Source organism: Haemaphysalis longicornis, unplaced genomic scaffold (genome assembly GCF_048455015.1).
Source record: "Haemaphysalis longicornis isolate Haplotype H1 unplaced genomic scaffold, Haemaphysalis longicornis Haplotype H1 scaffold_7, whole genome shotgun sequence".
NCBI lineage: Eukaryota > Metazoa > Arthropoda > Arachnida > Ixodida > Ixodidae > Haemaphysalis > Haemaphysalis longicornis.
Window position 1 is genome coordinate 29,982,991 of NW_027526422.1, and position 15,668 is coordinate 29,998,658.

At 50.7% G+C, this 15,668-nt stretch overlaps 1 protein-coding gene across 1 annotated transcript in view; it reads right to left on the minus strand.

Annotated features, from left to right (window-relative positions):
• Window positions 1–15,668, minus strand: part of LOC144147389 (uncharacterized) — a 35,457-nt gene that overhangs the window by 16,860 nt on the left and 2,929 nt on the right. The window contains exons 3-5 of the mRNA XM_077679513.1: window positions 13,139–14,936; window positions 12,127–12,243; window positions 2,918–3,098 (exon numbers count right to left, since the gene is read on the minus strand). Of these exons, the coding sequence (XP_077535639.1) occupies window positions 2,918–3,098; window positions 12,127–12,243; window positions 13,139–14,936 (2,096 nt within the window). The remainder of the gene's footprint in view (window positions 1–2,917; window positions 3,099–12,126; window positions 12,244–13,138; window positions 14,937–15,668) is intronic.

The window sequence follows — 15,668 nt, forward strand, 5'->3', positions numbered from 1 at the left end:
GATTCGGGAATCTTCCGGCATCCAAACCGGTTCCCAATGGAGCGGGAGACGCGTGCGCTGACGCGTCCTTTTGCGCTCATGTGTTTCGCCCTTTACTTAGCATAATCAGCAACGTGCGCTGCGGTCCACCGTTCTGCTTTTAGCCCGATGCTTTTAATTCATGCCTGGACACGCCTTTGTATATGGAGAAACTGGCCCGAACAGCAGACTGACCAATTTTAACAGCCGGGCTGTTTAACGAGCTGTTTAATGGAGCTGTTTAACGGAGCTGTTTCTCGTCCCTGTGTCAGTTTGCGCTTGAGCTGTTTAAGCTTGACTTGCATCCGTGCACCTGGTGTCGCTAATTAAAAGCTCGGCGCAGCAAAGTGAAGAGAAGGTAAATGCTTGGTCATGAAATATGAGGGAAAGTGGCGAGGAAGCAAGGAGTTGAAGCGCAGGTGAGGAGAGTGCGCGTCGCAGTGGGGAGGAGCTCGTCGGGTATTGGCTTCGCCTAGTGATGTACTAAGCACTGACGTGCAGGTGTCCTACCTGAGAAAGACGGCGTGTGCTCGGCGGAATCCGTGGCCGATCTACTGATAAGAAGGGCAGACCCAAGAAAAGCCAAGTTAAAGCTGGTTAGGAGCCCCAGCTTAACTGTTTCCCCAGTCTTCGCATCTCAATTGCGAAGGTGGCCGAACTTGTTAGGAGCTAGTATAACTGTTCAGCAGTTAGTTTATTGCGGCTCTGTTAAATGGAAAACGCTAGGCGCGCTTCACTGTTCCCTTACGACCTGCCGCAGTGGCGTCCCGCTGGCTTTCGATTCGGTTTCACGTTATCTACAATGTTGAAATTTCAGAAGGAGAGAGGGATGTGGAGGCGCCTACGCCTTCTGTGCGTGCTGCCCCTTCGGAATACCCGAAAATACCCCAATTCCGCCACCCTTTCGCTTAATGTTTGTCTTAAAGGGGCACTGACACAAAAAATTTGCATCTTGTTTTTTTTGTTGCGATAAGTAGCTAGTGACCTACTTATAACCTGTAGAAACCTCATTTGCTTCAGCGTGTGACGGTTGTTTAATTAGAGGCATTTTAAATGCGGCCAGTCGCAGTTTCGGTTTCAGCGAGTGCCGCGAAACGATGGATTTGTGGATTTTGTGTGCACAAAGCTGACCACGTGACCGTCGGAGGGATATCACAGAGCAGAGCCGCCGTAGCACTGTCGAATCCGCATCGACGGCAGTTTCTGCGAATGCCCCCACGTACTGATCTCGTGAGGCGCTTAATTAAAAAGCGACCGTGGATGTGACGCAGGCGCTGCGAGTGCAAATGCTACCGCGGCTAAAGAACGACGCGCGACGCTCGAGACGGTGAGTGGCAAGACGCGCGCTGGGAGCAGCCGGCCGGTCTGCCTACAAATCCGCCTACAGATGTGTTCGGCTTAGCACTGCGGCGGATATTCGAGTGCCGCTCTCGTAAGCGGTGCAGATGACAATTTTTAATGCAACCCGCCATCGCATCATTAACTCCTTTCTCATGTAAGCCACCATGGTCGGGACTTGGGGACAATTTCGTGCAGCGGTAACAAGCTATCACTCGAGCTACCTGCGCCGGCCTGGGCCACTGCGCGGCCGTGGCCGCCGCCTGCACAGCGACCGTGCGGCTAGCTCAGTGGGCTTTTCGTGCCTCGGGCGCGTTTTCGCATCCAATGGTAATAAACAGTAATAGAAACAGAGTGCCTGGAATCGCTGTAGAACTTTGGTCGCGGCCAGCTGCCCCATGAGATGACGAAATCACGGCGCCTCCGCCGCAAACGATCGGGTCGTTCGTTCTCGAGAGCAGAAGCTCCGCCCTCCGGCCCTCCGATTGGAGCGGCGAGCCGGGCGAACCGGCGTAAAACGCCGGCAGTGCGGAAGCGGCAAACACAAACTCGTGACGTATTTGGATATTGTTTATTTACACGATATCCTCGGGATGTCGATTGCGCGTGGTCTTCTGCTGGCAGGTCGGTTCAGTTTCGCACACTTTAAAATTGATTTTAAATATGTTCTAGGCTGTATTCGCCGCTGATATTTTGCAGATGATGTATATGTGTTCCCACCAATCTATCTCCGAAGTTATCTCGCCTTCAAAATTTTGTGTCAGTGCCCCTTTAAAACTGGAATTTAATATTAACACGCTCTGCACATTTGGACGAGGAACAGGGACATTGAAAATGCAACACCAAACGATGGTGCGCAAACTAGCAACTGATTTATTGAAAGCTGTATCGTTAATTATAAGCATGCGATGGTGAGTGTACATTCATAGATTAAGCATAAATCTTCGTGCGCGTGTGCTCATGTGCCCTCAGACTTTTCTTTCTCTCATCCTTTTTATCTCTTTTTCTGCGAGCGCTATTGCGGGCACGCTGACACAATTGTCAGCTTCCACAGACAGCATACTGAAGGCCTCAATCACTTCCCGAGCCCTTCGGTACTTTGAGCGTGATAGCACATTCGCTTGCTTCAGCGTTTGTTTCAAGGTGGCCTGGCCAATAAAACTTCTTAAACCTATTGCATATTAAACTTAAAACATATTTTAAATTTAAACTTCACTATTTAAACTTACATTTAAACTATTTTAAATTTATTTTAAATCTATCTTAAAACTATTGTGTCAGACGCCAATGCGACATAACTCTGCTTATAATTCACTCGATAATAGCCATCTGCCTTAAGAGCTACACCGGGATATATAGGTGGACGGAACGCTTCAGCAGGCGCATCAGCTTCGTTTTCTTTTCCTTTGATCGGTTGCAAGAAAATGCGGAAAGAGCCGATAAAAACCCCCGCCCAACTTCATCCGCGCTTCCCTTTGCTGCCTTTGTACCGCGCAAGCAAGGCTCCGACGGAAGCACCAATGCCGTTTTCTGTGTTCGCAATGTACTTAGGAATGCTCACACGCCGTCAGTGGACTGTCCCCCGACGGCGTAGACTTTTCCCAGGAGCAGGGCCACACCGTGGTGACAGCGTGCGTGCTTGAGGCTCGCCATGGGCTCCCAACACTGTCGCTTCAGGCTGAACCGGTGGCAGACGTCGGTAGGCCGGACTCGCTCGTCGTTGTCCGACACCTCGAAGCCGCCTGTTGGTATTGCATAAAAGCGAGGGAGGAAACTTTTTAAAGCAAAGCTTTGTACCTCTACCCCCAAGGGTTCTTTCACGACCGTTAGTGCCAACAGAAAATTCCCGCGAACAAAAAGAATTTACTGGCATGGCCATAGAACCTGGAACTAATAGAATAACACAGGGAAAGCCCGTTGTCTTACCGATTTACCTACGAGCCCACGCGGAGAGGGGGAAGACAGGTGGTGCACTCACCAAGCACATCTACGGGCTTACCCCCTGCATTCTCGCTGAATGCCACGTGATAGCGTCACGTGACCTGTCGCGCCACTGTGCGGTCCGCCTACGGCACATCTAGCGGCCCTGTGCGCGCCTTGCGCATGTGCTAAGAGTTACAAAAATTAAAGGAAGCTCACACCGATGCATGGCATCTCACTTCTAGTACGCCAATGTGCTAAAGCCTGTGGCCTCCAGTGTTCACGTAAAAAGGCACAGCTCCTTGTCGTCCACCCTCACGCCAAACGACACATCAAGAAACACATTCAAATACTCCTTGATGGCCAGGCCATCACTCCAAGCCCCAGCATCAAGATCCTGGGCCTACATCTCCAGGCCAACACCGAGTGACGAATCCTTGCAGCGCCTCAAACAGAGCATAAATCATATCATACACATGATCAGGCGAGTTGCCACTGTTGCGACCGAGTGGGGGCACCCGATTGGAGCTCCGTGGCCTCAGACATACGAGTGGTAGCGTGTATGATGCGAGCGGCCAGCCGCTGTTGGAGCCGTGAAGAAGTCCAGAAGCCGAAGGCTAACGTAACTGTTTACTTCATAGCGAGAAGTGAGCCGAAGCCAAAGAACAATGCCCCGACGGGCGAGGTTACAATACATGACTCGATCAGAGCGACAGCATGGATTCGCTGCTCAAACAGGAATGAATTACAACGCTTGCGGGGCTTTATTTATACCCAAAAGCGGTAACGGTCAAAACGCCAACAAGCAGCAACACGCCACGAACGTCACAGACACACACAACGCTCTTTCCAGAGTTCGTAAGTCGTCGGTAGCCTCGGCGCACGTTGAGTCCGAGAGAGGGGAGAGAGGAGGACTCCGCTGAGTTCGCGGGGCCTCTGTGTCCTTGAAGAGCGTTGACACGAGCCTCGCCGGCAGCCGCCGAAGTTTTGAAATGCGCCGAAAGCGAAGCGTCCGACTCGGCTTGTCGAAACTTGTCACCGACATGGTGGCGCCCGACGGCAGAAAGGCGCACGCAGTGGCTTCGCCGCAAAGCCGAAGAGTGATGCGGGAAAGTACGGCGGCGCTGGCCGATTCGTAACACCACCAAGAAGTGAGGCCTCAAGGAATCCGATACCTTTCGATTAATTCAAGCTCTTGTCCTATCGAGAATCACTTACGTCAACCCCCTGTCTGCTTCTCGGCAAGGAGGACATAAAGATGCTTTATATAATGATTAGAAAGGTGGTTTGGCAGGTCATTGGTCTTCCCATGAGTGCGTTCAGACAGGCTGCTCAGCACGGGGCTCCACAACACGGTGGAAGAGCTGACAGAGGGCCATCTTTCTAACCAGAAGCTTCGATTGAGCAGAACTGGGGTGGGTTGCCGCATCCTTCACCAGATTGGCTGGGCAGCACAGAATGTCACTCCGCTTGATGTACTCCCGGACTCTTGGAGACAAGAACTAAAGATGCTCTCTTTGCTTAGAAATATGAACCCCTCACACGACGAGGGTCGCCGACAAGCACTGGCTCAAGCGCTCAACACCACCCTCGGTGGGGATCATGCAGTTATCTACACAGACGCCTCGCAACATCGAGGGCAGCAATACGCCATCATAGTAGCTACCTGCAGAACCAACCTCCTTGTGTGCAACTTACTCAAGACCCAAGACATGACGGCAACAGAAGAGGCAGCCATCGCCATGGCTCTCACTCAACCAGGGGTTCGGAAGGTAGTCACCGATTCCCAACAAGCATGCGGGAATTACCAGTTGGGTTGGGTGTCCCGACATGCACTGCGTGTGCTAAAAAACACTCCTTAAACGGTTCCATTCAGCTCATCTGGACACCCGCTCGCGCTTCCATGGCGGGCAACGAATGCGCCCACCAACAAGCCTGCGCTTTTAACCCCTGTGCTATGAAGCTGCACGAGGAGTCACCCGCTTGTCACGTTCAGGGAGGTAACCCAGCATTATCGCCCTCAGAGACAGACCCTACCTTCGCCTTACCCTGACCTTTCCAGAGAACAACAAATGACCCTACGGCTCATACAATCCGGCTCCTTCCCACACCCGGCGCGTCTTATCTTAATGCCCCCGAATCGCTACTACGCTGAATGTAAATTTTGCTGAGAAGTAGGAACACTCAGCCTCATAATTGGGGTGTGCGACTTTTGCCCTGAGCACCCTCCTCTCTTTCTGTCAACTACCCAGCAAGAGCAATAAGAGATGCTGCTGTCCAGCCCCTCTCTGCCTACCCAGCTTCAGCTAGTGGGTACAGCACAAGCGGCGCGGACTGCATATGGGCTCCAGTGAAGAAGGAAGCACTCCCCTGGGCCGCACTCCGGGCCGTTCAGAAATCTGAAGTATTTCATCCTCCACCTCGCCCTCCTCCTTGTCCTCCTCCTCCTCCGCCATCTCTGTCGCCGATCTCGTCGCGTCCGTCCGCGTCGGCAGAGACGGAGAAGTAAGATCGTCTAACACCGGGTTTGAGCTTCCTTTAACTTCATAAAAAAAGAGTTTCCACTCATTTGCTACACCAATACAACTCATACAACCACACTTCATGCATCATGCATTGATTTAACCTTACCAAGAATATCTATTTGAAGTAATAAATGGTGTGGTTAAAGGCCAACTGCACTCAAATTTTCGACAACGTAAAAATAATGTCACCTAATACTACATATAAAAAGGATGCAAAATGCAAAATACAGCGCTTTAAACAACGCCCGCGACACAAACGGCTCGCGACATTTGCGTTTTCGGAACCGAAACTATAGAGAACTATACCGAAACTGGATAGAAAAGGCGGCCATAGCAGCGGCCGTACGTGACGTACGTGATGGAACGGAAGCGGCCGCGCCAGGACCGGTGGCCGCTCAGAGCCGCCTTCAAATGCGCGTGGTAGCGCCGCGTTTCGCTATGTTATTTCCACAGAATGACTTCCACTAACGTTTGCCCATGATAATGGAGTTAGGCTCAATTCCGGCATCCAGTTGCTATCAGTCGAGATGAAGTAGACCGCCCGACAGTAATTTTTTTTTCCATCATAATAACTGCCGCAGTAGCAATGTTTAGCATTGCAAGTAAAAAAGCGGACCCTGATTTACAAAGCTACTTGCCCGTACGATTTCGAAAAGCAGCTTTCGTTATAGCCGACGCCTCGGCTATCACGTCGCTCTCTTTGAAGGGAACAAACCGCACGCGAGCGGCGATCAATCACTATTTCTACTATACATTACATACAAACAGCTTCGTGAATATCAGCCCAGTATTTTTCGCCTTACTGGACATCGAGAATCGAATTGTAAAAGTGGTGTGAGACTAAGCCATCTTCCACAGCTAAATGATGCACCAAAACACGAAAACATTTCGTATCTACCGCAGTTTTCTACTTTAACCAGAGACACGTGCTGTTGAAAATGTTTTACTTTCAAATAAAATATATCTAACGCTCAAACTAAATACTTCACGTGGGGATTGAACAAAAATATAGCCTATTGTTTAGGAGAGGAGCAGTTTCGTTAGTTTTCGCACTTCGCGAAGACGACTTTTTTTTTATTATTATTAAATGGGCTCATGAACTGAAACCCTGCCCGTTCCACAGAAATATAAAGGGTAAATTAAATACATTAAAATGGATGTTTGGATTTAAAATTTAAAAAAGGTAATTAAACAAGATAATTACGCAGAAAATTACTCACTACTGAACAATGATAAATACAAAATATCTAAAAGCTATTATCGCGTTATTTGCCGCTGACTTTGTTTCTGCGTGTGTGTGAAATTGTGACAAAATATTTGAGGGGTTAGTATTGTTTTCTGCGGATGTATGGAGAAAGGCTGATTTTGGTTCACTTAGCGAGTGAGGCAAAAGTCACACAATTGTTTATATCCGCGTGTACAACAATTCTATTTAGGTCGTCAAACTTTTGGAAAGGTCTAAAGGATAGAGGTGGCGTTGGGTCAGCCCAAATATTGCAAATATTGGACGCAGAGGTGCAAGTGGTCAAGAATTTATAAAACTTTTTTTTTCTGAGGTTAAGGCAATATGAAAGACAAATGTAAGGCAGGTGGTCGTTTCGCGCTATTTTTTTCTTTGAGTAAACATATTTACAAGTAAAAAGAGTTTTGCTATCTCCAAGACGTTCGCAAGTGCGTTAATAGTTTGTAGACTGCGAATTTTTCTTTTTTTGCATTGAAAAAAAAAAGAGAGACGGCGGTACAGCGCGCTGGTCTAGCAGAGAAACCCCGGGCGAGTGCATCCCTGCGCCCGGCGGAGCGCCCTGCAACTGCAAGTCGCCGGAGAAGCGCGAGCTTCACGGGACAGGTTCCTCAACCTCCGTCACAGGCCGCTCGGCACTTGTTTCGGCGACTCTCCGCCAGGTGCAAACGTCGTCTGCTCGGAGGTACTTTGAACAGCGGTACCTAGCGCTCTCTGTGATTACAAAGCTAAGGATTTCGCCATGGTGATTTGAAGAGCATTGGCCTTTAAGTGCATTTCACTTCTCTCTGGTTTCACTATTTGTAAAGCGATGTGAGTGGATTTAAGTGACGTCGCATGGGTAATCGTTGTGGGTGCCGTTTACAGCTTTGCTTTCCGACCACATTCACAGGGTGCATTGGCGCGAATTTTTTTGCATGCGCTGTGTTATTTGCCTTGTACCATGCTCTCCTGCTTGTACCGGATTGTGGCCCTCAGTATAATAAATCGATAAAAATAGATAAACTTCAAGGAGAAACACCCAACTACTTGGTCATTAATTCACCTGGTCTGCTCGTCATGAAACTTAATGAATGCCCCTTCATCAACCAAGAGAAGACACAAAAAATGAAAGCCGTTCCGCTCAATGTGAAAGCTGTCGGAAGTGCAGAGCAGTGACTCGCCATAATGGTCTGCAGCGCCGTTATACCCTCACTTCTGCATTTCAAATTTCCCGCCTTCCCAGTGCTCGCGCGCCCCCTGCCTGAAACTGCGCCGGTGGGGGTTGTTATTTTTGCGTTTGCTTTACTTTCGTATGCTGGAGCTATTTTGCGTCATTTAGAAGGCGTAATTTTTTCTTGCGCGGTTGGAGCCTTTCTGCATCATTTCGAACGCGCCACTTTGTTCTTGCGCGGCTGAAGCCTTTCTGCGTCATTTCGAACGCGCCATTTCTTGCGCGGCCGCTTTTTTCGCTTACTATAGTAGAAACCAACCCAACGAGCGTTCCTAACTGAAGGAACGCGGGGGCTGCCGGTTACAGATTTTGCCTTAAATGTACAGGCGTCCACAGAATAAACCGGACCAAGCGAGCGGCGCGCGATAGCTATCGGTGCGACACCTTCCGGCCCAGCGCCTGCTGTTGAGATAGCGGAGGGCGCATGCGTGCCCCTCCCTATAGTTTGTGCATGTCAGTTTCCTTGACTGCGGCTGCAGCACTCCGTTCCTTTCGAATGCGACGCGCGGCGGCGCCTTGCGCGGCTCGCCTACCGAGCGGGCGTAATGCTTGGCATGCAGCGTGCGCCATGCGCTGATCGCCGCGTAACTGTGCGTTCATCTGAGAATGTTTGTTCGGCGCTCTTTTTATCATTTTAATGACTGTAACGCAAACTGGCGTTGCAGAAAGGCTGCGATAAACATGACTAAAACAGTGCTGGTCGTTATGCGACGAACACAGTTGATAGCAAGAACTGAATACAGCGAAGGTTTATTCGGTTCGGAACAAAAAAAAAAAAAAAAAAAAAAAAAAAAAAAAAACATCGGTGATTGTCCGAGTGGTTCCCCTTATTAATTGTGTGTGACATTTCCGTCGTTTTTGATAACTTCACGAATGCGTCGGAGGAGCGACTCATAAAGCGACTTTATGATTTCGGGACGGGGGCGCAGGCGTCCCCACTCATCTTCCACTGCCTGCCACAACTCGTCCGCCGTGCGACCGCAGTCATTTCGTTTGCCAATATTCATCTTCATAATCCCCCACACATTTCCTATCGGATTTAGGTCTGCCCCGCACGGAGGCCACCGCAGCTGTCGCACCGCGTGGTCCTCGAGCAGTGAGCTCACGGCTCGGGCTGTGAAGACAGGGGTTCGGTCCTGTTGCAGGATGAAGCACCCGTCCAGGACGTAGGGGAGCAGACTTGTCGAAATGATGTTACAGTACTGGGAAGCATTGAATGGCCCAGAAATTCTGACGAGGGGTCCCAGGCCGTCCGCACTCATTGCGCCCCATACGCTGACGGAGCACCTCCCACTGGAAAGGACGCTTTGGATGTAGTCGGGCTGGTATCTAAATACCATCGGGCTAAATACAGAAATACATTCAGGAAAGATATCTCCGAGGAAAGATATCTTCGAAGATGTTCGGAGGGTATACTAGATAAATCAATGAAAGGACATTCGCCGTGTTTGATAGTTTACATCGATTGAAATTACTGGCACATGTTTTTAGCGGGAGGCTGCACCCCCACTGCCACGTAGGCGAACAGTATCCTGTATAAAACTATGCATCAATTTCATCCTCTTTCCACATCGGGAATTACAAAAGCCCCGTTAGCCGATGCGGGTTACCTGAAGTGTTTCGTAAAAAAACAGCGACAAGAAACGCGTAACAAACGGTGCTTATAAAACTACGATTAAAACGCTTCAAATGAACCCAGCTGAATAAAATTTACAGGGACATTGTATATCGGTTTCTCCGAAATATAGTTATTAACAGGTAGTTATGCATTGCTAGACTTAACAATTACGATTAGCGTTGCACTCGGGACCCCCGAAGGAATGCTCAGCAATTCTCACATTAAACCGTGCTCCCGATTTGACCTCTTACACATTAAATTGAGAACGACTCAGCGTGCAATGGAGCGGAAAATGACAGGTGTAACATTAAGGGAGAAGAAGAGAGCGGAGTGGGTCAGGGAACAAACACGTGTTAAGGACATATTAGTAGAGATTAAGAAAAAGAAATGGACGTGGGCAGGGCATGTAATGCGAAGGCAAGATAACCACTGGTCATTAAGGGTAACAGAGTGGATCCCTAGAGAAGGCAAGCGTTGCAGCGGGCGGCAGAAAGTTAGATGGGCAGATGAGATCAAGAAGTTTGCGGGGATAACTTGGTCGCAGTTGGCACAGGGCCGAGATAATCGGAGAATAATGAGAGAGGCCTTTGCCCTGCAGTGGGCGTAGATAGGCTGATGATGATGATGATGATGACTGTAGTAGTTTTTATATCATCTAGAATGCACATTACCAGCTACGGTTCACAGTTTAGTTTCGTACCTGCAACTCATCGTACGCCAAACACGCCGCTGTTGATCCCAGCGAGTGGAGAAAGTCGATTCATCTGTGAATATAACTTCCTTCCACTCGTCCGTTGTCCACAGCTCCACTTCCCGGGCGAACTCCAGCCTTTCCAGCTTCTGGCGGTCCGTCAAGCGCGGTTTCTGCGCTGCCAGGCAACTCCCGAGTCCCGCCTCCTTCAGTCGTCTTCGAATTGTTTCGCAAGAGACATTCAATGACAGCTCCTGTCGAATTTCTTTTGCAGACAGGAGGGGATCTGCCACAGCGGCTGCGACAATCAGTAGTTTCTGATCCTCACTGGTGACTTTAGGCCGCCCGCTGCGCTCTGCGTCAATGCGTCTGCCCTGATCATCGCGGTAAGCTTGAATAATGCGGCTTACAGAAGTCCTAGACCTCCCGGTGAGGTGGCAACTTTCCCACTGAGTAGTCCCTTCGATGAAAAGTCGAACTATGTGACTCCGTTGCTCGATGGGGACGCGGGAAGGCATTCTTCACGAATATGACCATGCAGGACGAGTTACGTGCTTTATACGCTTCATAGCTATCACTGTCAAATGGGTGACATCACTCACACCGGCAGCTGTGTATTTCGGTCTATTTTTCCGAAGCGAATAAACTCTTTCCTTCCTACTTTCTTCCCTCCTCCCATCTTTAAACCGCCTCTCATATGCCGCACGGGAAAAACTCGAAATTAAAAAAAAACATCGCTGTTTTTAGTTCTATCAACTGTGTGTTGGTCGCATAACGGCCAGCACTGGTTCAGTCATGTGTGAATCTTTACCGCAGCCTTTCTTCAACGCCAGTTTGCGTTTCAGTCAATAAAATGATAAAAAGAGCGCCGAACAAACATTCTCAGATGAACGCACAGTTACGCGCGATCAGCGCATGGCGCACGCTGCCGGCTGCTGACATGTATCACGCCCAGTCGGTCGGCGCGCCGCGCAAGGCGCCGCCGCGCGTCGCATTGGAGAGGATCAAAGTGCTGCAGCCGAAATCAAGGAAACTGACATGCACAAACTATAGGGAGGGACACGCATGCGCCCTCCGCTATCTCGACAGCAGGCGCTGGGCCGGAAGGTGTCGCGCCGATACTATTCGCGCACCCCTCGCTTGGTCCGGTTTATTCTGTGACCGCCTGTACCTGCAGTTTTCTTTGAGCTAAATAACGGGGAGATGTTTGACAAGCGCCAGCGGTTCACGATGTTTGAACGGTTATTAGTGTTTAAACCGCGTGGTTTTCGAAGCCTCAGTGTGACTCCCTGACCCCGGTACAGAAGGCTCTACTTGGGTCCGTTATCTCTCTGCGCCGCCTGATTCCGGCAATCGCATCGACCGTTAGCGAGTTAAGACGACAATGCGAGCCCATGAAGTGCTCTGCACTTAATAGCTGCTCCCGTCGAGCCCGCACTGAAAGTGGCCGATTTAGCTCGCCGCTCCGTCTCAAATTCTACACAAATGACACTTTAGCTTTACGCTTGCGCCTAAACCATTTTTTTACTGGCGTTAATGCTATCGCTTATCCGTGGTGCTTACCGACGACGTAGATGTGCTCTGTGCCTATGACGGCTTGGTGTCCGTAGCGGGGCTTGGGCATCTCCCCAGCGGACTTCCACTTGTGGTCGGACGGCCAGAAGGAGTAGATGGCGGCGCCTGCGAAAAGCCATCGTCTTGGAGCATGACGAATTCAATAACGGCGTGTTCCGTTAAAAAAAGGGCTAGCCACTAATAGATCACCAATAAATGTGCCACACCCGCTGACTCCGGTTTTACCCGCCGCGGTGGCTCAGTGGCTAAGGCGTTGCGTTGCTGAGCACGAGGTCGCGGGTTCGATTCCCGGCCGCGGGGGCCGATTTTCTGATTGAGACGAAAAGCAAAAACACCCGTGTGTACGAGATTTCTGCGCCCGTTAAAGATCCCCAGGTGGTCGAAATTAATCCGGAGCCCTCCACCACGGCGTGCCTCATCGCCTGCGTTGCATCGGCGCGTTACACCCTACAATCAATCAATCAATCAATCAATCAATCAATCAATCAATCAATCAATCAATCAATCAATCAATCAATCAATCAATCAATCAATCAATCAATCAATCAATCAATCAATCAATCAATCAGTGACTCTGGTTTTGAAGACCAACAAAGCTACCTCCATGGAGGCCCATCTAGGTAACGCACGATCGCGTGACGTTGAAGCCGAGTCTTCTCGGACATGCGACACCCGCGGCCTCCTCTCAGCGATGCGCGGTCATTCCGTTAAAACAGATGAAACTGGGAAGGTGCATTTGGCAACAACGCGCTGTTAATCACAGACTGACTTTAATCAAAACGTGCTGAGGTGAGGTTACGAAAGCCCTGCATAGCGCGTTGCGGCTGGAAGACGCATCGTACAGGTGTCATAGCTATTATATTGACAAAAGCAGTATTTATGAGTGGTATCTAAATAGTTAGTCATAGAAAACCACAAAAATTGAACGGGCTTTATAGCACGTCGTACTCAATTCAGGGTAACGGAGCCATTTCAGGTTTCTACATCGGTAAGATCATACTTTCGGGAGTGGTGCCCTTGGTATCCACGGTGAGGCCTCCCAACAGCGCAACCACCATCTGCGGGTGGTCGGCCGGATTCTGCTCGAAGCCCCGGACACTCAAGTCGGACGCGCGCGCCGCTACCGAGCGTGCCCGATGCGGAACGTTCGACAGGCGGCGGCGCCGCTTGTCGCGCTCGGTCTGGAACGTAGCTTTGCCGCCCACCAGCGACAGGTCCGAGCCGCCGGGCGCCGAAGAAAGCCGGTTCGCGCTGCGGGTTCTGCGGTGGGCACGTCCTCCTCCGGAGTCCGACTTCTTAGTCGTGAGGGCCAAGTCGGACCTCCCCTTCTCTTTCTCAGGTCTGCGCCTGGGCACCGTAGAAGAGCTCCTCCCCGAAGACCTGGCCCGACTCGAGCTGGAGTGCGACTTCTTGGATGAGCTTTCGCTCTTGCGCGACTGTTTGGAATGTTTGGCCTTCCTCATTTTGCCCCCTCCGCTCTCGCCTCCGGGCACGTCCGCCGAAGCCTTGTCTTTCCTCTTTGAGGGAGAGTGTGTTTCGCGCTTCTTGTTGCCACCCCCACCCGCGGCCTCTTTTGACTCAGACTTTGACCCGGAGTGCTTCTTGCTTTTGTCCCTTTTCTTGCCCTCTTTGCTACTCGACTTTTCTTTGCTGACCTTCTCCTTGCTGTGCTTGTCCTTGCTGGGTTTCTCTTTGCTGGACTTTTCCTTGCTCCTTTGCTTGTCCTTGCCGCCGCGCTTCTCTTTGCTGCCGTGCTTCTCTTTGCTGTGTTTCTGCTTACCGACGCCCTCCTTGCTTCCGGCCTTCTCCTTGCTTCCTTTCGCAGCCTTTTCCTTGCTTCCTTTGTCCTTGCCCTCTTTGCTCCTGGATTTGGTGCTCCCCTCTTTAGAGGAGCTTTTCTTGTCCTTCTTAGCTTTGCTGCCCTTGACGGGCTCCACCGCTTTGGAATCTTTGTGACCCCCCGCAGCATCCTTTGACGCGGACTTGCTTTTACCCTTTTGTTTGTCGAGGGACTGCTTGGACTGCTTGCTGCTTTTTTTGCTCCCAAGCCAGGGACAGAAACTCTTCTTCTTCTTTGGCGGCTTCCCGGACTTGCCCTTGCTCTTTTTGTCTTTGTCCTTCGCTTTCTTATCTTTGTGCTTCTTATCTTTGGTTTCTTTGCTTGACTTGGGCTTGCTAGGTGCCGACTCCACCGTAGAGGGCGGCACGGTAGTGGCCGAAGTGGGCTCGCTCACAATGGGCGGCATAGTGGTCGCCGTGACCGCATCCGAAGCAGCAGGTTTGAGAGCGTCCGCCTCCTTCTGTGTCTCACCGGCACCGTCCTTGAGTCCGTGCTTCTTTCCGGACTTCTTGTCCCCTCTCGAGTCCGGCTTGTCGACGGAGTCACGCTTCTTAGGCATTTCGAGTTTTTTGCCCTCTTCTGTCTTTATGAAATCCTTTGCTGCCGTCATGGGCTCCTGGACAGGCATGGGCTCCCTTGGTGCTTCTTTTTTCTCAACCTTTTTCTCTAGAGCACTCCCGTTGTCCTTGTGCTTGTCCTTTTCACCATTTTTGTCCAGCTTCTCTCTCTTTTCCTCTTCAGGCTTGAGGGTTGGCAGGACTGCCGCCTGCTGCTCCAGGCTGAGCACAACGGGTTCCGATGGCTGCTTTTGCGGCGGCGGCGCCACCGGCACACTGGACGCAGTGTCTGCTTTCATTTGCTCCGGCACTGCGCTTCCGAGGGTGGAGGCGACAACCCCCCCCGGTCGTGGAAGCGAAGTCACCGTGGCCGGTGTGGCTACAGCACCCGCTGTTCCCATCTGCACGAATGAAGGAAAAGCTGCCGATTTTGCTACCTGTTGTATTCGAAACTATAGCTGCACACTTGCGCATCCCGGCAATATCACACCATGCATAAAGAAATAAACGTCCCCCTTCCTGTTCATACAAGGAGCCACGAGCGCAAGAATGCGTAACACACGCGCACACGCACACACGTCAATAGATATACTCAGTTACAACTCAAGAACGGCACCATGTCATGTAGTGTATCACTCCGCCAAAGCGCCGGACCCGTCGCGTCAGTGCGCGCGCGTTTTGAAAGGGGTTTGCTATGAATGCGTGATGTCGTCTGCCTTGTCTCACGCAGTTTGTCGTCACTGGAATCGTTTATAAGCATAGTAAGTCCCAAAAATCACGGGAACGGCTCAAACCTTGTTCAAAATATTCCCAGTAACGCCCAACTTGCGCCGCGCGGAGAAACATCTGGCTACGGTGATAAGGCACAGCGGCAACTTCCGGTGCTGTTCTTAAGTTGTCACCGAGGATGGATGGATGAATGGATGATTGGATGGACGGACGGACGGACGGACGGACGGACGAACGAACAGACAGACAGACAGACAGACAGACAGACAGACAGACAGACAGACAGACAGACCAGACAGACCGATAGATAGAGACAGACAGACAGACAGACAGACAGATAGACAGATAGACAGATAGATAGACAGACAGACAGACAGACAGACAGACAGACAGACAGACAGACA